General features: G+C 48.8%; 1 protein-coding gene across 1 annotated transcript; it reads right to left on the bottom strand.

Annotated features, from left to right (window-relative positions):
- Positions 1-458: 458 nt before the first annotated feature.
- rab22a (RAB22A, member RAS oncogene family) lies at positions 459-24,433 on the bottom strand. The gene is made up of 7 exons (XM_035387751.1): positions 24,041-24,433; positions 23,162-23,241; positions 22,436-22,517; positions 7,059-7,130; positions 4,849-4,955; positions 1,597-1,706; positions 459-573 (listed from the first exon to the last, which is right to left on the bottom strand). Exons 1-7 carry the CDS (start codon positions 24,074-24,076, stop codon positions 476-478), a joined length of 585 nt encoding a protein of 194 aa, XP_035243642.1. The 5' UTR covers positions 24,077-24,433; the 3' UTR covers positions 459-475.
- Between the last annotated feature and the right edge of the window lie 39 nt (positions 24,434-24,472).

The following is a 24,472-nucleotide window of genomic DNA, read 5'->3' as shown; positions in this document are numbered from 1 at the left end:
GCCAAATGGCGGACGCCCAGAAGGTTCCGCGACCTTTTCTCGAGTGTCACGATGACGAGAGGCTGACTGAGGAGGGCGAAGAATGATCACCCTGTGACAGGAAGGGGGGGGGGGGGGGGGGGGGTGGTTACATGGAAGCATAGAGTAGCGGGTTCCCCGACTGCACTATGGGGGGAGGTCTTCAGTCTGGAGAGTAGACTTTGGGGGGCTCCGGAGAGCGCAGTCGTTTTCATGGTATAGGGGGTCCGGAGAGCGCAGTCGTTTTCATGGTATGGGGGGGTCCGGAGAGTGCAGTCGTTTTCACGGTATGGGGGGGTCCGGGGAGTGCAGTCGTTTTCATGGTATAGGGGGTCCGGAGAGCGCAGTCGTTTTCACGGTATGGGGGGGTCCGGAGAGGGCAGTCGTTTTCACGGTATGGGGGGGTCCGGAGAGAGCGGTCCTTTTCACGGTTTGGGGGGGGGGGGGGGGGGGGTCGTCAGCAGCAGGTGCGGCGGCTCTCGGAGGGCTGTCGGCGGAGTTTGAAGCTCTTGCCCCCCGCCCCGCCTCCTGGTTCCGACACGGGGATCCTCTGGCCTGGGGAGAGCAGAGGGGGAGAGAGAGAGAACGCCGCTTTAAACACCGGCCTGACACGGGACCGCCAAACACAGCACCAGGGACCCCCGACACACACTCAGCCTGGGGCCTGTAGCCGCTGTGCTGACTCTCTGTGAGGCTGAGTGTCAGGCTGGCTGCTAAAAGGCTCCACGCAAGAACAGTATGGGTCCGACCGAGGGGGGGTGGGGGGGTGGGGGGGGGGGGTTGTAAATGATAGGGGCACCGGTGTGCTACAGACACTCCTAAATGTAGCGCTATAGCATGCTGTCACGAGGAAGAGGTTTTGAGCACAAAAGTCTTCCTCAGGCACCGTGTGGGTCAAAAGGTCGCGGTAGAACATCGTCTCCCAGAGCAACAGCAGGGTGTGGGAACCATTTCCTCATTAAACTGCGTTCTGTTCAGAGCGAACCATTACTGCTGCTATCCTTCACTAATTTTACATTACACAAATATAAAAATAACAACATTCTACAAGTTATAGTGGAAAAACTAGGCTGTACTATGAGTGAACTATTTTATGTTTTATTAATTTCATGTTGGGCAAATACCTGAATCAAGAAAAAACAAGTGTCCAATGTGTTTCTACATTGTGAAAGTTATCATGGTGAAGATCGTGTCAGGTAATGTTAGAGGGGCGTAGGGTAGAGTAACAGCTTGCTGTGAGAGTAAGAGCTCTTATGTAACCAGAAGCTCACTTCGCCAGCCAGTTAGCACATCAACTGATATGCTGGCACACACTGCAAGCATGCAGGGCACAGCAACATCTAATATAGCACAGTGGCTATACAGCACGGAGGCTCTATTAAACGTGTGCCAAAGCCTCCTGGGGAAATGGTGAGGGTGAGGGTGAGGGTTAGGGTGAGGGTGAGGGTGAGGGTTAGGGTTAGGGTGAGGGTGAGGGTTAGGGTTACAAGTGAGGGTGAGGGTGAAGGTTAGGGGCAGTAATGTTACAGTTGGATGCTTCCAGATCGGTTTGGTAAAAACAGTACCAACAGTGCTTACTTATCTCTATGAAGACCTCGTTGATGTTAATTGCGTTCTTGGCGCTGGTTTCCACGAAGATCGCATGGATAGAATCGGCGTAGTCCTTGGCATCCTTCTCCGAGACTTCTCTGTGGACGGATTTGAGCACAGCGTGAAAGAGGCACAGTCACCGTACACTACGACCAGGAGGGCAATAGCATCTTCTGGCTTTCAGCGCTCTGTTTAAGCCAATGGCTGGTGCAGAAGTTCCACACACCTTGTTTCCAAGGCCTAATTTTGGATGCTGACTGAAAGGAAACCACAAAAACCTGAAGACATTGTGGTCCTCCAGGATTGGAGTTAAACCTGCAGATGCTGCGGCACTCCAGGACTGGAGTTAAACCTGCAGACGCTGCGGCCCTCCAGGACTGGAGTTAAATCTGCAGACGCTGCAGCCCTCCAGGACTGGAGTTAAACCTGCAGATGCAGCGCCCCCTCCGGGACTGGAGTTAAACCTGCAGATGCAGCGCCCCCTCCAGGACTGGAGTTAAACCTGCAGACGCTGCGGCCCTCCAGGACTGGAGTTAAACCTGCAGATGCTGCGGCCCTCCAGGACTAGAGTTAAACCTGCAGTGCTCTTAGAATTTTCACTTTACTAACATAACATACAATCGGAGTAAGAATTTTGTTCTAAATATTGCTGAAAATAGAAAAACTGGAAAAACTGTCAGTAGTCTGCAAGAATTCAGGTTACTGAATTATTTACTGAATGACTTTATTAATGGTTTAAGCATTTCAAATAAAGTCTGTGACCGAGGTCTGACCCATCTTCCCATCCCGCACATCTCTCAGTCAAAGCTCAGCATAGACTCAATTTGTGCCCATTATGAAAGGGCTATAAGAACAGAGGCCACAGTTACTCAGATGAACGTCGGATGCGTCTTAATGCAGCTCATGGACCCAGCGTGCACATCCTTCTGTGTATCTGGTGCGATGACCGGCCCGCGGGACCGGCGCACTGCACAGAGCTGCGGTCCGCTTTACGCCGCGCTGCCTGTGCGGCTGACGGGCGTCTACAGGAGGGGCTCGTCGGGGCTTGTCGGAGGCACTGTGTGAGGCGGGGAGCGCTCCGGCAGGTTCGGTAACCCTACACCCGCGCTGCAGGGTAAAGTATCCCCCAGCAGCAGTGCAGCGCCCCTGGATCCATTTCACCAGCAGGGCTGCCAGACGGGAGGGATAATCCCCACTGGGAGGGGGATTTTAAAATATTCACAAGGGAAGATCCAAAGTCGTGATGTATGGGGAATGGGGGGTTGCTGGGTGGCTCATCTGGTTATAGCTCTGTTCTAGCGCATGGATGAGCCCAACGGGCTGGCATCAAACCCGGGATCGTTCCAGTGCCGGCTGTGGCCGGCCACCCCGCTGGGCCCTCGTACCAACCAGGAAAGGGAGGGTTCTGGTCGGCTGTGGGGAAAGTGACTCGTTGCGCGGCAGTGACCCCTGCTGGTGTGTGCTGGCAGTGTAGCACAGTGGGTAAGGAACTGGGCTTGTAACCGAAAGGTCATAGGTTCGATTCCTGGATAGGACACTGCCGTTGTACCCTTGAGCCAGGTGCTAAACCTGCATTGCTTCAGTATATATTCAGCTGCATAAATGGATGCAATGTAAATACTATGTAAAAGTTGTGTAAGTCGCTCTGGATAGGAGCGTCTGCTAAATGCCTGTAATGTAATGTAATGTAATGCTGGTGGGCTGGGTGCCTGCAGGCGGTCCTGCTGAGCTGCAGAGGAAGCTCTTCCTCATGCACAGGAAGTGAGGTGCGCTAAACAGCCGCAGCTGACGTCCAGGCTTTGGGAGAGAGCAGGGGCTTGTCTTTAACAGCGGATGTTTTAGCGCAGATTGCAAATGGTGAGAAAAACTGGAAAAAGCGTTTAAAGAAAGATGTATTAGCCTATGCTTACCATGTGAACTGGACTCACTGCGTTCATGCCTATGAATAACTACTACATAATGAGTAGTGCACCTTATCAGACCTGTGTTTTCTAGTTGTTCCAATGACCTTCGGTATGCAACTTATTGTACGTTGCTTTGGACAAATGCGTCTGCCAAATAAATGTAATGTAATGTATGGGGAGTCAAAGATGGATGGGGGGATTTTGAAAAAATATTGTTAAGGAACAAAATCCCCGGCATCTGGCAACACCGTTCACTGTCACGGGAGCACTGGAGACAACCCCCCCTCCCCCCCCCCCCCCCTCAAGTTCCATCAACTAATCATTTCATATCAGATCCTCAACTAATATGAACTTTTAAACCATTTCAATTATTTCATTTACTGATAAGACTTGGACAGCATTTTTCTGCACCACAACACAAAGCAGCATACAGCAAAGAAGGACAGATAGAGACATAAAGCAGTCATACAGACAGGATAGAGTAATAAAGCAGTCAGACAGACAGGATAGAGAAATAAAGCAGTCATACACTCAGGAAAAAGACATAAAGCAGTCAGACAGACAGGATAGAGAAATAAAGCAGTCATACAGACAGGATAGAGAAATAAAGCAGTCATACAGACAGGATAGAGAAATAAAGCAGTCAGACAGACAGGATAAAGAAATAAAGCAGTCAGACAGACAGGATAGAGAAATAAAGCAGTCATACAGACAGGATAGAGAAATAAAGCAGTCAGACAGACAGGATAGAGAAATAAAGCAGTCATACACTCAGGAAAAAGACATAAAGCAGTCATGCAGGTAAAACAGTTTGAAAACGGGTCTTTAAACCGGATTTAAGAGACACACAGACTCAGATAAAACCTGGAAAATGACTCCATAAAAGCCTGAAGCACAAATGCCTTTTCTCTGCATTTTAAAATCTGTAACGAGGACAGAGAGGAGTCTTTTGGTGCAGATTTAGGGGAGTGTGGTGAGCTGCATTCTTTAAAGAGATGTGCAGTTTGTTCTGGGGCTACAGCAAGCTTTGCTTTAAAGTCATTCACAAAATTTGGTCTGACAATTCACAATGCTAATAAAATAAGTGTTTTGGCCTCAGTTATTTAATCTTTTGCTAACACGTCAGTGTCATATGTTTTTTTTGTAATTCTCAAGAAAACAAATTTACCATTTACCATGCATCATTGAAAAAGACTGCTCTGAACATTGGTGAAAAAGGAAATATTTGTTGTCAGTAACTGTGAGCAATATGCAGGGATTTTAAAGCATTTCCCCAGGTGTGTAAGGTCCCAGTGGTGGGGGCGGGGCCATACTGGGGGAGGGGGCGGGGCCATACCTGGCATCGCTGAGGTCACACTTGTTCCCTGCGATCGCCACCACGATGTTAGGAGGCCCGTGCTGACGAAGCTCCTTCACCCAGTTCTTCAACGTCTGGAAAGAATCCTGAGAGAGACCGTCCAGCACATCAATACTGCCCTCAGTCTCCTGAGAGAGACCAACCAGCATATCAATACTGCCCTCAGTCTCCTCAGAGAGACCATCCAGCACATCAATACTGCCCTCAGTCTCCTGAGAGAGACCATCCAGCACATCAATACTGCCCTCAGCCTCCTGAGAGAAACCGTCCAGCACATCAATACTGCCCTCAGTCTCCTGAGAGACCATCCAGCACATCAATACTGCCCTCAGTCTCCTGAGAGACCATCCAGCACATCGATACTGCCCTCAGTCTCCTGAGAGAGACCGTCCAGCACATCAATACTGCCCTCAGTCTCCTGAGAGAGACCATCCAGCACATCAATACTGCCCTCAGTCTCCTGAGAGAGACCGTCCAGCACATCAATACTGCCCTCAGTCTCCTGAGAGAGACCGTCCAGCACATCAATACTGCCCTCAGTCTCCTGAGAGAGACCATCCAGCACATCAATACTGCCCTCAGTCTCCTGAGAGAGACCATCCAGCACATCAATACTGCCCTCAGTCTCCTGAGAGAGACTGTCCAGCACATCAATACTGCCCTCAGTCTCCTGAGAGAGACCATCCAGCACATCAATACTGCCCTCAGTCTCCTGAGAGAGACCGTCCAGCACATCAATACTGCCCTCAGTCTCCTGAGAGAGACCGTCCAGCACATCAATACTGCCCTCAGTCTCCTGAGAGAGACCGTCCAGCACATCAATACTGCCCTCAGTCTCCTGAGAGAGACCGTCCAGCACATCAATACTGCCCTCAGTCTCCTGAGAGAGACCATCCAGCACATCAATACTGCCCTCAGTCTCCTGAGACAGACCATCCAGCACATCAATACTGCCCTCAGTCTCCTGAGAGAGACCATCCAGCACATCAATACTGCCCTCAGTCTCCTGAGAGAGACCGTCCAGCACATCAATACTGCCCTCGGTCTCCTGAGAGAGACCATCCAGCACATCAATAGTGACCTCAGTCTCCTGAGAGAGACCATCCAGCACATCAATACTGCCCTCGGTCTCCTGAGAGAGACCCTCCAGCACATCAATACTGCCCTCAGTCTCCTGAGAGAGACCATCCAGCACATCAATACTGCCCTCGGTCTCCTGAGAGAGACCATCCAGCACATCAATACTGCCCTCAGTCTCCTGAGAGAGACCATCCAGCACATCAATACTGCCCCCAGCCTCTCCCTCCATCTGGTATGACCCAATCAAAACTCAACACATTTCAGACCAGGGCTGTGGGTGGCGCATTATGTTAATTCCTCGCTCTCATTATTGTGCACGGCTGAGCCACTGCTGTGTGACAGTGACCACCAATTACCCGCTGCCCTGCCTGTGGGACCAACGGCAACAGCTGCCACTGGCATTACCCGCTGCCCTGCTGACAGGCACAGCTGCCACTGGCATTACCCGCTGCCCTGCCTGTGGGACCAACGGCCACAACTGCCACTGGCATGGACAGGACTTGATCCGGGAATCCTGAGCACACTCATGCACCAGATAAGCCCCCCAGCAGCCCCAAGTACATTTAAACTCAGTGCAAGAAATAACACTATTTCTAGCACTTTTTACAGGGACACTGTCACAAAGATGTTGTACAGGGGATAAAAAACACAGAGAGGGGAAACACAGCCAAGACTCCCATCAAACCAGCCAGTGAGAGGCAATAAACACTGAGCATGGTGAGAAAAACTGCGCTTTCACAAACTCTCCTTTCAGCAAATAAATATCACGTTCCGCAATATAAGCATCAGTCAGGTCATTTACCTCTTATTTTGGGTCATATGACATCTGTTATTCAGCAATGCCATCACATAGGCCTAAACTACGCAGTCTGAATGCAAGTTAGATATTCATGCAAATAACATATTCAAGTGCAATATTGACCATTACAGAACCATAACTGTTGAAGCTTTAAGTTAGTCTGAACCAGCCTGGCAGAACAATGGCATGTTCTTAAACGGTGTGTGAATTTGGGATTATGGAGGAAACTGCGTTTCTGTACGGGACAGGCTGGGTGCAGTGCGACTGTTGCACAACCACAGGAAGGGAGGACACAAGCAGGAAGTCGTACCTCTTTGGTGATGTCATACACAATAATGGCTGCTGCAGAGCCGCGGTAGTACATTGGCGCCAAGGCTCGAAACTGAGGGAGAAGGAGAGAGAGGAAGGGAGAGAGACAAATTCAACTTCAAATATAATTCAAGTCAAATATAATTCAAAATCAAAAATGCTTACTTTGCATGACCACGCATATGCAGGGCATTACCAAAAGCAACCATCTAATTAAAATATAAACCAACAGTAAAAAACAGTATTGATTACAACTACCTACCACCAGGCCTCCACACCTCCAGAGGGCGCCCTACCAGCACAGACACAGCCCTGCTGCAGGCCTGACAATGCTTCCTGTTTCACCGACCCCCTTACCTGAGCTAAGTGAGATCAGACATCTGCTCGGCTGTACTACTATAAATTTTAGTAGTTTTACTGTATATCAGGGAAATACATTAAATATGTCTGTGGTCCAGTATGAGATTCACTCAAAATAACATTGACATTGCTTAACTTCAAATTAGTAAATTCCAAGTAAACTGTAGGTACACCTTGCAGTTGGGGAGATTACACACACACAGATGAGGTGATGGGGTGATTACACACACACAGCTGGAGAGATGGGGAGATCACACACACACAGCTGGGGTGATGTGGAGATTACACACACACACACACAGATGAGTTGATGGGGTGATTACACACACACAGCTGGAGAGATGATGAGATTACACACACACAGCTGGGGTGATGGGGAGGGAGATTACACACAAGTAGCTGGGGTGATGGAGAGATTACACACACACAGCTGGGGTGATGGGGAGATTACACACACACAGCTGGGGCGTTGGGGAGATTACACACACACACAGCTTGTGTTTTGGGGAGATTACACACACACAGCTGGGGTGATAGGGAGATTACACACACACAGCTAGTGTTTTGGGGAGATTACACACACACACAGCTGGTGTTTTAGGGAGATTACACACACACAGCTGGGGTGATAGGGAGATTACACACACACACAGCTGGTGTTTTGGGGAGATTACACACACACAGCTGGGGTGATAGGGAGATTACACACACACAGCTAGTGTTTTGGGGAGATTACACACACAGCTGGGGTGATGGGGAGATTACACACACACAGCTGGGGTGATGGGGAGATTACACACACACACAGCTGGTGTTTTGGGGAGATTACACACACACAGCTGGGGTGATAGGGAGATTACACACACACAGCTAGTGTTTTGGGGAGATTACACACACAGCTGGGGTGATGGGGAGATTACACACACACAGCTGGGGTGATGGGGAGATTACACACACAGCTGGGGTGATGGGGAGATTACACACACACAGCTGGGGTGATGGGGAGATTACACACACACAGCTGGGGTGATGAGGAGATTACACACACACAGCTGGGGTGATGGGGAGATTACACACACACACACACACACACACAGCTGGGGTGATGGGGAGATTACACACACACAGCTGGGGTGATGGGGAGATTACACACACACAGCTGGTGTTTTGGGGAGATCACAGGAAGCTCCAGAGCTCGGCTGGGCGTTAAAGGTGAGGGGGCAGGGGAGCTGAGTGTGTGAATCAGCCGTAATGAGCCGCACTTCCACACACGCCCACGGTGGGGACGCTGAAGGGGCTTTCCAGCACCGACAGACCGCTAGCATCTCGCTCTGGTTTGTGTGGTGGCAGAGCGACGCAACTCAGAGAAAAAAAAAACACTTCTGGCGACCAGGCACTGGCCCTCCCCCAGAGAAGGAATAAGACCGTTACCCTCGTACAAAATGGCCGAGCCTAACTGATTTTTTTTAAAAGAAAGAGCTGAGAAGAAAAGCGTACCGTGACGTGAAACATCGCAGATGGCGTGGCTCTGGAAGGATGCAGGGCATTCTGGGAAACACTCGCATGTGGCAGTGATCAGGAGACACTTGAGCACTGTGCGGCAGAGCTGGCCAGAGCCTCCATATTTAAGGAATGGTGTGTAGTTTTAGACCAGAACGTCAAGAAAGAAAATCCAACAAAAACAGGCTGTGCACCATTTTTTAAGTTAAAGAAATATAGTTTAAGCACACCAGTTTTTGGCTTGTTTTGTTTGGTATAGGCCTAATATTTTCCCAAAGCTTAAGTGTTCTAGTTTGAAAACAGCAGCAATTAGCAGACGCCTGCCTCAGTAACTCCAAATGAGAAGCAGGTCTGGCCGAGACATGCTGGTAGCTGGAGAGGATAGTGAAGGGTTCTGGCAGCCGGGTTCGCTGGATGGTTGGGGGTTCTTGGGATTGCTTGTGGCGTACAATGACACATGGTGTACCCCACGGGCCTGGCAGCATCACAACAAGGCTTTAACCATGACTGTGTGACAGCAGCTTCGATTCACAGTTACGCACTTTACTATTCCGAACCAATCAGAAACCATACTGTTCCAAACCACAGAACATTAACCATACTGTTCCAAACCACAGAACATTAACCATACTGTTCCAAACCATAGAATATTAACCATACTGTTCCAAACCATAGAATATTAACCATACTGTTCCAAACCATAGATCAAAAACTGCATTGGTCCCAACCATATATCAAAAACTGCATTGGTCCAAACCATGAGTGAAAGATGGTCTGATTCAGTTAAACAGACATCGCAAGGATTCCCTGAATTCCATTTATACTTAAAAAAAAATCTCTAACTGTATTTTCAACTAACTTCAAATAGGTATTGTGGCAATAGCAATGTCCTTGATACGTTCGCTGAATTCAGTAAACGGCTCAAAACCTGTCTGCTCCAGAGTGTGGAATTACTGAACAATAACTGAACATTTTCAAAAACATACTGCATTGTCTCGACAATGAACAGTTACACTAACAGCAAGAAACTATTTTTCGGCAGCATTTTTTTGTAGTTGCTTTGCAGAAAACAATCATGAAGATGATATGGTAAAGGAAACACACCAAACGGTGAAATAAAAGGCAGAATACATGCAATTCTCAAATTAAACATACAAAAAGGGCCGTTTTCTGTGCATTGGCCTCCCGTAAGGGTGGATGAGGCCTGTTTGTACCATAAGACAGATAACAGCTCTGCTGCTTCTGAATGGGACTATAATGGCTGGGCAGCAGAAGGATACTGCAGCATGTACAACACACAAATATGACCAAAACAGCTGCCTATGCTGATCGCATGTGTGGAATATGAATCTGAAGATCTGGCCCTAACAGGAGACTGACCGGCGCAATATGCTCTCTGAATGGTCACAGACAGAAAAACCCAAAAACAAAACGGGGTAAACATAGCCAGTTTCAGAAAAGCCCTCAGCAGGCCCTGAAAGGTTTATATTCCTGTACAGTAAATATACCTAAAAGACATATATAAAGTGTATGAAGCACACATATAGGGACAAATACATACTTATTTTTAATTATGGCTTTTTTATTTGCTTGCAATGGCACCATTTCCAGGTTCCACACAGAGTTTGTACTGGCAGGGAGACTACTTCAGGAATGCCAGATTGGCTGAGTGTAGGAAAGGGAAAGTGCCTGTCAAACTGGCAACCCAGACCCCAGTCCTGTGTGGTCCTCCGCCCCCCCCCCCCCCCCCCCCCTCCCATGATGTGGGCGATCTATCACACACATCTGGCCCCAAAAGCTATAAAATACACCCCCGATCTTTTCCCCCCTACCAGTGTGCAGATTAGCCGTTGAATTATGAGACTGGCATCCTATGTGAGACTGTCTGATATTTCTGGAATGTTCTAAGCGCTTATGGGGTCTATAAAAGGAGGACAGGATAATCCTTCCGGACGCTTCGATTTCAGCCCCCCCCCCCCCCCCAATCTTTAACGTACCCTCCTCCACTGGCCCCGCCTTCTTTAGGAGGGGTGAATACGAGCGGCACCTGGGAATGGGGTGCTGCTCTGTACCCCATCTTTAAAAGAGCAGGCGGAGAACACACCTCCTGTTTCACTGCCTCCTGGCTCCACTAACGCTGAACTCCAAACCCCACCTGCACTGCATCAGACACCACATACTCACACCCATACAGTGCGCAGCCAGTTCTCAGGGGTTCCTACAAATGCATCTTTTTTTTTTTTAAGCAGAGTGAACAGGCCTGCCTCCTTTCCTGCTGTTTATTAATTCGGACAGGTACACAGCAGAGGGAGTAACAGGTAGAGAAGGGACCACAGCTGAGAGATCGTAGGGCGAAGGATTGTAGCCCCGCCCACGGGGGGGGGGGGGGGGGGGGGCTTGTATACTGCTCGAGCCAGGCGCTCTACGGTCTGCACCACAAGTCTCACTCTCACCTGGACCGGATCTTATGAATCTGATTCACACGTCTCACCTGCGCCAGATCATATGAATCTGATTCACACGTCTCACCTGGACCGGATCTTATGAATCTGATTCACACGTCTCACCTGGACCGGATCTTATGAATCTGATTCACACGTCTCACCTGGACCTGATCTTATGAATCTGATTCACACGTCTCACCTGCGCCAGATCATATGAATCTGATTCACACGTCTCACCTGGACCGGATCTTATGAATCTGATTCACACGTCTCACCTGCGCCAGATCATATGAATCTGATTCACACGTCTCATCTGGACCGGATCTTATGAATCTGATTCACACGTCTCACCTGCGCCAGATCATATGAATCTGATTCACACGTCTCATCTGGACCGGATCTTGTGAATCTGATTCACACGTCTCACCTGGACCGGATCTTATGAATCTGATTCACACGTCTCACCTGCACCAGATCATATGAATCTGATTCACACGTCTCGTCTGCTCTGGATCATATGAATCTGATTCATACGTCTCACCTGCACCAGATCATATGAATCTGATTCACACGTCTCACCTGGACCGGATCTTATGAATCTGATTCACACGTCTCACCTGCGCCAGATCATATGAATCTGATTCACACGTCTCATCTGGACCGGATCTTGTGAATCTGATTCACACGTCTCACCTGGACCGGATCTTATGAATCTGATTCACACGTCTCACCTGCACCAGATCATATGAATCTGATTCACACGTCTCGTCTGCTCTGGATCATATGAATCTGATTCATACGTCTCACCTGCACCAGATCATATGAATCTGATTCACACGTCTCACCTGGACCGGATCTTATGAATCTGATTCACATGTCTCGCCTGCACCAGATCATATGAATCTGATTCACACGTCTCGTCTGCTCTGGATCATATGAATCTGATTCATACGTCTCGCCTGCACCAGATCATATGAATCTGATTCACACGTCTCACCTGGACCGGATCTTATGAATCTGATTCACATATCTTGCTTGCACCAGATCATATGAATCTGATTCACACGTCTCGCCTGCACCAGATCATATGAATCTGATTCACACGTCTCGTCTGCTCTGGATCATATGAATCTGATTCACACGTCTCACTTGCACCAGATCATATGAATCTGATTCACACGTCTCACCTGGACCGGATCTTATGAATCTGATTCACACGTCTCACCTGCACCAGATCATATGCATCTGATTCACACGTCTCGTCTGCTCTGGATCATATGAATCTGATTCACACGTCTCACCTGCACCAGATCGTATGAATCTGTTTCACACGTCTCGTCTGCTCTGGATCATATGAATCTGATTCACGTCTCGCCTGCACCAGATCTTATGGATCCGAGCCCATATTCCTAAAGAGTCCCAGAGTAGACGCTCTTCTCTAGGATCAGTCCTCCTCTTTCGCTCCTAATGGAGAGGATCTGAGCAGGGGAAACCGCCCCAAATTCCCAACTGAGATGATTTATGGACGCGAGTCATAGTCGTAGAGCTCCTCTCCCGAGCCAAGCCTCCTCGGGTTGGGATGTCAGCCGATTCTGAATCTTCATCTGAATCTGAATCTTGGCGAGTGCAGTGGAGAGCGCTGGCTGTGTTATACGGTGTAATGCTGATACTGTAGCGGGCTGCTGAAATAAACAGCCTGGGGGGCAGGGCGATTCTCCTCCAGGGTCGCTAAGCGCTCGGGTGTCACGGTAACCGGGAGAGCAGCCGGACGGTGTGGCAGGGGGGCGGGGGGCGGAGCTAAGGGGCCGCTCCGGTTTCCTGCGCGTCCCTCGTCTTAGATTACGCTGAATTCACTTCCCCCCTGAGCACCAGGGCCCCGGGCACCCAGCTGACACCGGGGCCGCGCCGCCAGGCTGAACGCGGGTTTACCTGCAGCTCGCTCACCTACACGCAGACCACCTACACATGGGTCACCTACACGCGGGTCACCTACACACAGACCACCTACACATAGGTCACCTACACGCAGACCACCTACACATGGGTCACCTACACGCGGGTCACCTACACGCAGACCACCTACACGCGGGTCACCTACACACAGACCACCTACACACAGGTCACCTACACGCGGGTCACCTACACACAGACCACCTACACACAGGTCACCTACACGCGGGTCACCTACACACGGGTCACCTACACACAGACCACCAACGCGCGGGTGACCTACACGCAGACCACCTACACATGGGTCACCTACACGCGGGTCACCTACACACGGGTCACCTACACACAGACCACCTACACACGGGTCACCTACACACAGACCACCTACACATGGGTCACCTACACACAGACCACCTACACATGGGTCACCTACATGCAGGTCACCTACACACAGACCACCTACATGCAGGTCACCTACACACAGACCACCTACACGCGGGTCACCTACACACAGACCACCTACACGCGGGTCACCTACACACAGACCACCTACACGCAGACCACCTACACATGGGTCACCTACACACAGACCACCTACACACGGGTCACCTACACACAGACCACCTACACACAGGTCACCTACACACAGACCACCTACACGAGGGTCACCTACACATGGGTCACCTACACACAGACCACCTACACACAGGTCACCTACACACAGACCACCTACACGCAGACCACCTACACACAGACCACCTACACGCAGACCACCTACACACAGACCACCTACACGAGGGTCACCTACACACAGACCACCTACACGCAGACCACCTACACACGGGTCACCTACACACAGGTCACCTACACACGGGTCACCTACACGCAGACCACCTACACATGGGTCACCTACACACGGGTCACCTACACACGGGTCACCTACACACAGACCACCTACACACAGACCACCTACACACAGGTCACCTACACACAGACCACCTACACGCAGGTCACCAACACACAGACCACCTGAACACAGGTCACCTACACGCGAGTCACCTACACGCAGACCACCTACACACGGGTCACCTACACGCGGGTCACCTACACACAGACCACCTGAACACAGGTCACCTACACACAGACCACCTGAACACAGGTCACCTACACACAGGTCACCTACACACAGACCACCTACACGCGGGTCACCTACACGCAGACCACCTACACGCGGGTCACCTACACGCGGGTCACCTACACACAGACCACCTACACACGGGTCACCTACACGCAGACCACCTACAAACAGGTCACCTACACGCAGACCACCTACACGCAGACACCTACACACAGACCACCTACACACGGGTCACCTACACACAGCTCACCTACACGCAGACACCTACACATGGGTCACCTACACGCGGGTCACCTACACACAGACCACCTACACACGGGTCACCTGCACGCAGACCACCTACACACAGGTCACCTACACACAGGTCACCTACACGCAGACCACCTACACGCAGAACACCTACACACAGGTCACCTACACACAGGTCACCTACACACGGGTCACCTACACGCAGACCACCTACACATAGGTCACCTACACGCAGACCACCTACACACAGGTCACCTACATGCAGGTCACCTACACGCGGGTCACCTACACACAGGTCACCTACACGCAGGTCACCTACACATGGGTCACCTACACGCAGGTCACCAACACACAGGTCACCTACACGCAGACCACCTACACACGGGTCACCTACACGTGGGGACGCCATCCAGGAGAGACCTGGGAGAACAGCAGCTGGCCTCAGAACCACATCCGGGCCACCTGCATTTGAGTCCGTTTGTTTACTTTCCTCCAAAACAAGCTTGATGCTCATTACGGCCCACACGGCTGCCTGTACCTGTGGGAACCCGAGTGCGCCTGCAGTGGTGCGGGGAGCTCGGTGCGCTACGCTAACCATGGGCCTGCAGAGGTGTGGGGAGCTCGGTGCGCTATGCTAACCATGGGCCTGCAGAGGTGTGGGGAGCTCTGTGCGCTACGCTAACCATGGGCCTGCAGAGGTGAGGGGAGCTCGGTGCGCTATGCTAACCATGGGCCTGCAGAGGTGTGGGGAGCTTGGTGAGCTACGCTACCCATGGGCCTGCAGAGGTGTGGGGAGCTCGGTGCGCTATGCTAACCATGGGCCTGCAGAGGTGTGGGGAGCTTGGTGAGCTACGCTAACCATGGGCCTGCAGAGGTGTGGGGAGCTTGGTGCGCTATGCTAACCATGGGCCTGCAGAGGTGTGGGGAGCTCGGTGCGCTATGCTAACCATGGGCCTGCAGAGGTGTGGGGAGCTCGGTGCGCTATGCTAACCATGGGCCTGCAGAGGTGTGGGGAGCTTGGTGCGCTACGCTAACCATGGGCCTGCAGAGGTGAGGGGAGCTCGGTGCGCTATGCTAACCATGGGCCTGCAGAGGTGCGGGGAGCTCGGTGCGCTATGCTAACCATGGGCCTGCAGAGGTGCGGGGAGCTCGGTGCGCTATGCTAACCATGGGCCTGCAGAGGTGCGGGGAGCTCGGTGCGCTATGCTAACCATGGGCCTGCAGAGGTGCGGGGAGCTCGGTGCGCTATGCTAACCATGGGCCTGCAGAGGTGTGGGGAGCTCGGTGAGCTACGCTAACCATGGGCCTGCAGAGGTGCGGGGAGCTCGGTGCGCTATGCTACCCATGGGCCTGCAGAGGTGTGGGGAGCTCGGTGAGCTACGCTAACCATGGGCCTGCAGAGGTGCGGGGAGCTCGGTGCGCTATGCTAACCATGGGCCTGCAGAGGTGTGGGGAGCTCGGTGCGCTATGCTAACCATGGGCCTGCAGAGGTGCGGGGAGCTCGGTGCGCTATGCTACCCATGGGCCTGCAGAGGTGTGGGGAGCTCGGTGAGCTACGCTAACCATGGGCCTGCAGAGGTGTGGGGAGCTCGGTACGCTATGCTAACCATGGGCCTGCAGAGGTTCGGGGAGCTCGGTGCGCTACGCTACGCATGGGCCTGCAGAGGTGTGGGGAGCGTGGTGCGCTATACTACCCATGGGCCTGCAGAGGTGCGGGGAGCTCGGTGCGCTACGCTAACCATGGGCCTGCAGAGGTGCGGGGAGCTCGGTGCGCTACGCTAACCATGGGCCTGCAGAGGTGCGGGGAGCTCGGTGAGCTACGCTACCCATGGGCCTGCAGAGGTGCGGGGAGCTCGGTGAGCTACGCTACCCATGGGCCTGCAGAGGTGTGGGGAGCTCGGTGCGCTATGCTAACCATGTGCCTGAAGAGTTGTGTGCCAGTGCCAGTGACTCAGCCGCGAGGTACCAAACAGCCCCTCTGAGCTGCGCGTACAGAACACAGCACAGAAAGCACAGCGAGGTCCGTCTGTTCACTACAGGCTGCAGTCTGGCACCTCTAAACACGCAATATTCTGTGCCACTTAAAAGGTACAAGTAACAGGGCGTGAGAATATACTCTACTCTAGTATTAGGTGCGAATTTCCCCACGAATGGCAAAAAAATAAGGTGGCTAACAACCTCTTTTATTTCATTTTGTCATTAATTCTAATAAAGCTGTAGGAAAAAAAAGAAGCGGTTCTACAGAATTGTTTGCTGCTCACTGCAGCGCATTCTTGCGATCTATAAATCACGCCGCTATTATCTTCTTGGAAAAATATTGCATTTGGACTCAAAATGTACACATCACACCATTGACCAATATACAGCAAATAATGATGGTTTTTGTTCCAGCCAAAGTAATGAGCTCTGTATTGTAATGAGCAGCTAACTGCTCTTAATTAGGCACCAACTGCTCTTAATTTAACTTTTTATTTTTTACATCTAATGAAGGATGAACTACCCCTCTAAAGCCACATTATGACAGAAATAGCTATGTATGCCCTTAAAGATAAATGTCCCATATTCACATCCCAGGAAAATCAATTGGTCAAACCAACGTATTCTTTTCAAATATTTGTTTAATTGATTCAACTGACGGGTGAGATCAGTTGGGTCCCATTTGCTGAGAATGTGGAAACATGAAACCCTCTGTGTAAAATGAATGTTTACTGACAGCAAATGGCAACAAGCCAAACCTGCATTGAAGTTAAACCACGCAATTATGTTAGAACACATCTTCAACAACCTCAATTGATTAAGAGATTAAGAGCTCATTTATTTTATTGAAGGAAATGATCCAACATTTTGTCAGTTCTGACTGTTGTTGCAGAACATTAAAAACTGTTCTCATTACACTGAACCATAGCTTCATAACATCCATCAGTCACCCCAAGTCCAAAGACAACTCCGCCATTCTGGGCAACACAATGTACTAGATGTGTGGTAGTACCACTAGATGGTGCTATTTGACAAATGAGGACATGAAAGCGCTGTTACTCCTGACAAGACTTTGTTTCACATGAAACATGTAGTGCAAATGAATAATGTCAAATGAATGTATATCGCAGGCCAAATAATGCATATTCCAATAGTGAACTTCATTAATTTTTCCAAAGGACCACGCAGGTGGCTTTCTTCATGCAGAATGTTGCTGTGCGGAACTGTTTTAAAGACCACACTCTGTCGCCATTCTGTTCCGATCGTTTACTACAATAACAATTCATTCTTCAATTCAATTTAAATTTATTTGGATAGCACTTTTTACAAAGGGCATTGTCTAAAAGCTTTACAGAGCTCCAGGCCTGAACCCCCAAGGGCATGCTCAGGGTGACAGTGGCAGGGAAAAACTCCCTGGCTGGAAACAGGAAGAAACCTTGAGCAAAAAAACGAAATAAATCTTTTCTAATCTCATATGAAATAACTGACAGCTTATCATTTAATATACTGCAATCCATGACTAACTGAGTTTGGTTCTTTGCTAGAACATTTATCACAAGGGAGGCAATGATGTTATTAGATTTAATACTCTATAACATGGGCGCCAGACTCCAGTCCTGTAGAGACACGGCGTCTTTTGGTTTTTAGTGCACTACAGCACAAGTGGTTTGTTTAAGCTGCTGATTGGCTGCCTTTTCCTCAAAGCATTATGGGCTGCTGACCTTCTGGAAATCACAGAAACCTGCAGACACTGCAGCCTTCCAGGTCTGGTCTCTAACAGCCCTGCTTTATATCCATATTCATAAGACTCTATCACATAATATACAAGCGTAGTGCGAATGCTTGATGCTCTGTATGATACATTACCAAATTATATTGGGCTGCTTATTTATGGTGTTCAATTTTGCAATGTAGGACTTTAGAGGGATAATAAACACTAAATCACTTTTTAATGCTGAGTATCCCATGTCCAATTGATAAATCATTTAAGTCCTATAATAAATTAAAAAACTGAAATCGAATTAAGCCGAAACACCGCATTTTGTGCAAAAAAGTGCTATGCACTGCCACCTAGAGGTGAAAAGCGGAGTTTCGCTTGGAGCCCAGCCCAGCCCACACCCGGGACACACCCGGGGCAGGTAAAAACGCTTCTACACAAGCAAGTCAAAGCCCCATCTCCGCCCCTCTTCTGCAGTCATAGGGCCCCATCTCCGCCCCTCTTCTGCAGTCATAGGGCCCCACCTCTACCCCTCTTCTGGAGTCATAGGGCCTCATCTCCGCCCCTCTTCTGGAGTCATAGGCCCCCCCATCTCTACCCCTCTTCTGCAGTCATAGGGCCCCACCTCTACCCCTCTTCTGGAGTCATAGGGCCTCATCTCCGCCCCTCTTCTGGGGTCATAGGCCCCCCCATCTCTACCCCTCTTCTGCAGTCATAGGCCCCCCCATCTCTACCCCTCTTCTGCAGTCATAGGGCCCCACCTCTACCCCTCTTCTGGAGTCATAGGGCCTCATCTCCGCCCCTCTTCTGGAGTCATAGGGCCCCATCTCCGCCCCTCTTCTGGGGTCATAGGCCCCCCCACCTCTACCCCTCTTCTGGAGTCATAGGGCCTCATCTCCGCCCCTCTTCTGGAGTCATAGGGCCTCATCTCCGCCCCTCTTCTGCAGTCATAGGGCCTCATCTCCGCCCCTCTTCTGGAGTCATAGGGCCCCATCTCCACCCCTCTTCTGGAGTCATAGGCCCCCCCACCTCTACCCCTCTTCTGGAGTCATAGGGCCCCATCTACACCCCTCTTCTGGAGTCATAGGGCCTCATCTCCGCCCCTCTTCTGGAGTCATAGGGCCTCATCTCCACCCCTCTTCTGGAGTCATAGGGCCCCCCATCTCTACCCCTCTTCTGGAGTCATAGGGCCTCATCTCCGCCCCTCTTCTGGGGTCATAGGGCCCCATCTCCGCCCCTCTTCTGGAGTCATAGGGCCCCATCTCCGCCCCTCTTCTGGAGTCATAGGGCCTCATCTCCGCCCCTCTTCTGGAGTCATAGGGCCTCATCTCCGCCCCTCTTCTGGGGTCATAGGGCCCCATCTCCGCCCCTCTTCTGGAGTCATAGGGCCCCCATCTCCGCCCCTCTTCTGGAGTCATAGGGCCCCATCTCCATCCCTCTTCTAGATTGACAGGTAAGAATTCTTTATTCAAACTGAAATAATAGGACTGCACAAATTATCCTGCTCATTTCAAACTGCCTGTGGTCAAGTTGTGACAGCCTGGATACTACTTTTTAGTCTTTCCTCTAGTTCCATTTTCTATAGTTCTTTAGCTGCAGATTAGGTATTTTAGTAGTTTAGTAGCAGGCTAGTAGATTTATCGTTTGTTCATTGTTAAGATTAAGGTAGACTAGTTTTTATAATTGTACATAGCTTTTTTAATTGTAGTATTTTCCAATTTTTGTATATTTTTTTCTTCAATTTCAGCAAAAGGGCCACGTCAAGCAGAGATAGCTAGCATGGGTTTTACCTGTCGTGGCTGTCAAAGCACCACCAAGTTACTCACAAAATGTCACTATGATTGCTCAAAGTGAAACCGTGTGGTTATGGCCAGCTAGCTAATATTAGCTGACTTGGCGTGCATCGTAATGTAGTCGACATGGTTCCTTACTGGGGGATTAAAACAGTCAGATGAATGACTCAGGCCAGTGAGTTGGGCCTTTTTTCCCACTCTGTAACCGCATAAGGACAGCATAAGGACATCCTATCAGGCTTATTTTGCCAAAATACCTTTGCTGGTCTTTAGGAAACAACGATTCGATGTAATCTGCGGACATCATAATAAAATAGCAATGACGGCTAGCTTTATCTACAATGGGTCCCGACTCAGAACGCCGACTGATGTGGGACTGTTTTCCCCCTGGCTGGCTCCGCCTAAGTACCTATGACACGATACCAACAGGATCCATCCCTCCGCCCCCATCTGTATCGCCTCCCCTCCCCCCAGTGCGTGTTACTGCCACGTACAAGATCTACATCACCGATATTTTCATGAATAATCATTTTCCGTTCTGCATTTCACTCGATCATAAACTGCCGAACCAATGGTTTTTGGCCACACTTCTCCATTGCACAGTAGGAGCAGTCGTTCTGAGGGAAGCCAGCTGAGCAAAGCCACAGAGGGATCCTTTTTCATTAACAGGTTTAACATACGGGGTGTCAAACTCTAGTCCTGCAGGAGTGTATCGTGTCTTCTGGTTTAATCAGTAGTCTGCTTAAGCCTTGGAAACAACATTAGTGGGCTCTTTTTGCAATCAATGTCAAATGAATCACTTAAGTGCAAACATAGAAATCAGCAGAAGCAGCAGCTCTCCAGGACTGGAGTTCGACATCACCGGGTTTAAAAGGTGACTCATTTATCAGCATAACCGCCTCCAACCTTTCATACCAAAATGGTCACAGAAACTGGACTTTCAAGTTGACACAAGAGGTTTCAAAGCTGCACAGTTTTTGTGGCGGAGGTGTTTCTATAGTGTCCATTTTGTAATTATGTGGAGCAGAGGCAGGTAACACTGACCCTGTGGTGCCAGAGATACGTCAGCTCTATATTCCACCCCAGAAGGCACAGTTTGGCTGATTAGTAACAGACCCAGCCTGAATGCTCCGTCTGAACTGTGAATGACGGAGCACATCAAGCTCTCGGTCACCTGTGTGCATTCAGTCTCACGATAACTTTAATTATGTAGCGAGGGGTTCAGATGGAGCAGAAACTGGAAACATCTGTGCCAACCCAGGAGCATGGTTTCACCCCAGAACCTCCGTCACTCAAATCACGGTCCTCAAGGGCCAAGAACTGCTGGTTTACCACCCTCCCTTTACCTAAGAGTCAGGTGTGAACACAGTCTGGCCAATCAGCAGCACTAGAATTGTTCAGTTAATTACCTGGAGTAAAAGAAAACCAGGGCCGGATTTGGATTTTTGGCTTCAGATTTGAGTATCCATGCCCTAGAGTGTGGGACAGTCATTGGTAACAGCGGAGGACCACATTTGTATGACAACTTCTTCTAGAATAAAAATATCATCTGAGGAAAATCTAATTTTATCAACGACAGACCACGTTTTGAAAATCTCACTTACAGTGACTTCTTTCTTTTGTAACTGCAGCCCTGATTTCAGTCCCTAGTCTCATTTCAAATAATATTTTCAACCAATTGATGACAGCACGTGTCCAGTGGCATTTTTATTTTATGTTCATTTTTTAGCTTAAGGAACAGAAAAAATGGTGTTTGTCTTCGCAGTAACACACCTCTAAAAATTCTTAAAATGGACGAGAAGTGTGGCCAGATAGCAACGGGTGAACACTATAGACAGCTAAAAGGAGCTGAGCTAAAATTCACATTCGCTAGCTATAGCCACAACCCAGCGTTTGAGTTTAACACTCTCCGTCAGATTTCACACAGCTAGCCAGTCACTCAGTAATCATTCATGACAACTGCAGGTCATTTTATCATAAGCAACTTGGTTGGTCGCTAGCTATGTAGGTGTTAAACTGACAACCTGTTACAGTACAGTAGCTGAATATGTAGCTGCCTATCCTAAGTAGCAAACACTACCACTCACTCAGCATGACGACCCCATTATTATTAATATAGTGCGTCTTCTTTGTTCAGTACACATAGGAGCTAATGTGAGCCAGCCAAGATAATGTAGGTACATGGAATCAAACTGCTAACGTACCCGCCCTCCCATTATGACATCACAAAAGGAAGTAAAGGCTGCTTACCCTTTCCTGGCCTGCTGTATCCCAGATAAGGAATTTGTGCAGTTCATTCTGGTACTGCACTGTCTTTGTCATAAACGATGCCCTGGAAGTCAATCAACTCAACTCAATTGCATGCGTAACCATCACGATCAACACTGCATGCACATTAATAACATTGGTCTGGTTATGAGTAGCCAGTGGGTTTCATGCAGAAAGACATGCGTTGGCTTAATGACACACAACAGGGTCAGAAGAGAACTGTTGGGGGCTGATTTCAAAATGGGGCTTGTGGATAAACTGGTCAAAATACAGGTCCATTACTATGCTACTTTTGTACATCTGACATATCAGATTATCTGATGATACACGGATGCCAACATTTACTATAGAAGTGAGAACGCAATGATATAGAAAATATCGTATGTAAATAAATTACTGAACTCAGTGTCACTGAAGATTTATGGCGTCCCAGAAATGGCTCAAAAACTCAATCAAAAACACAACCATTTTAATCAGAATGTGATTTCTATGGGCATACTTTATATAAAATATGCACAAGCAGCTTTTTCAAGATGAGCATCAAAAATCCCCAACCAAGAATTCAGCATCGTAACAAAATACCTTTGTTCATATGCTATTTATGTGGCCTATTTACTGCAATTTGCAACAGCACTGCCAAATCCATCCAAAATTTGACAACTGACAAACATCTCTGAGAAAACCATTAACCTCTACAATATAACTTACCCAATTGTTGGATTGATGTTGGGGTCAAAGCTGTCTTCCACAAACCTCCACACAATGCTCGATTTTCCTACTCCAGTGTCCTGCAACACCAAAAACATTCATGTATATGTCAACAAAAAAAAAAAGAGAAAAAGTAATCAAAACAAACTCATCTTTCAAAAAAGGCAAACCCTGACAATTCATGCAATGCTGAATAAGCAATTTCCACAGAAATGTGTTGATGGTAACGGTGGTTTGGCAGGTTAAACACTTCAGCATTAAGTTGCATTTCTTGAGCCACTTCGTATTTTATTTCCAGGGAGATCGTGTTTGTAAGCTTTACCTAAATTCATGCCTAAATAATTGCACACACTTCCAATTTCAAGGCAATACATTGCTAGCAAAAGCTTCAGGCTGACTTGAATTCAAGGTTCAAATATTTATCAAATAGACTAGATTCATGTTTTTATCAACGTGGAATACTGGCCATAGGCAGAAACCACAGTCAACCTCAAGTTTATTAATTTCTAAGACAAAACTGTTTTAAGTAAAAAAAAAAAAACATTAAATCAATTTAACTTGTTCGTTAACTGAGCCAGCTAGTGCACACATAGATGTTTTCCCAACCGTATACTTATCAGGCAGCCCCGCTTGTTTTAGTCAATTCATACATATCACTACTGGTAAGCAACAAAAATTGCATCATTAACTTTATTCAGTTTAGGGAAACAATAAATGCTAACCGGATAGATAACAGTACGAAACTAATCGGTAGCAGTAACTACGCCAGTACGCTAGCTAGCTGCATAGAACAAGTCGTTAGCACTAACTAGCTCAGTCAACATTTAAACCAGTGCAAATTTTGCGAAGAATGAAATGTCAGACATGTTAAATCCTTACCCCAAGCAGGCAAACTTTTAACTCTCTTAGCGCCATATCAATCTCCAAATCAACATTAACTTTATGTACATCCCAACTACACTGGCTAAAATAGCTAACTACACCTCCCAGCTGCCTACCTAGCCAGCCAGCTACTTGGTTTAGCTACAAAATAGCAAGCCAGTTAGCCAGCTAATTAGCTAGCTGGTTAGCTGTGTTTGGTAACAGATGGGTGGGAAGGTATCAGACACAAAGGTGTTACTGTTGACCTGTACTAAGGATCACACGAGGGATACGTCGCTATTTCGGTACAGACAGTTCGCATAATCTTGCTAAAGCTGGCTAGCTGGTTAAAAATGTAGTCGTTGACGCCATCTTGAACGACCGTCGTCAAGTCACGTGACAACTGGGAATTTTTTTTGTTTGTTTGTTTTGTTCTGTTTATGAAATATC

This window comes from Anguilla anguilla, chromosome 13 (assembly GCF_013347855.1).
Source record: "Anguilla anguilla isolate fAngAng1 chromosome 13, fAngAng1.pri, whole genome shotgun sequence".
In the NCBI taxonomy this organism is placed as follows: domain Eukaryota; kingdom Metazoa; phylum Chordata; class Actinopteri; order Anguilliformes; family Anguillidae; genus Anguilla; species Anguilla anguilla.
The sequence above is the reverse complement of the archived record's forward strand: the minus strand, read 5'-3'. Positions and strand labels throughout refer to the sequence as shown.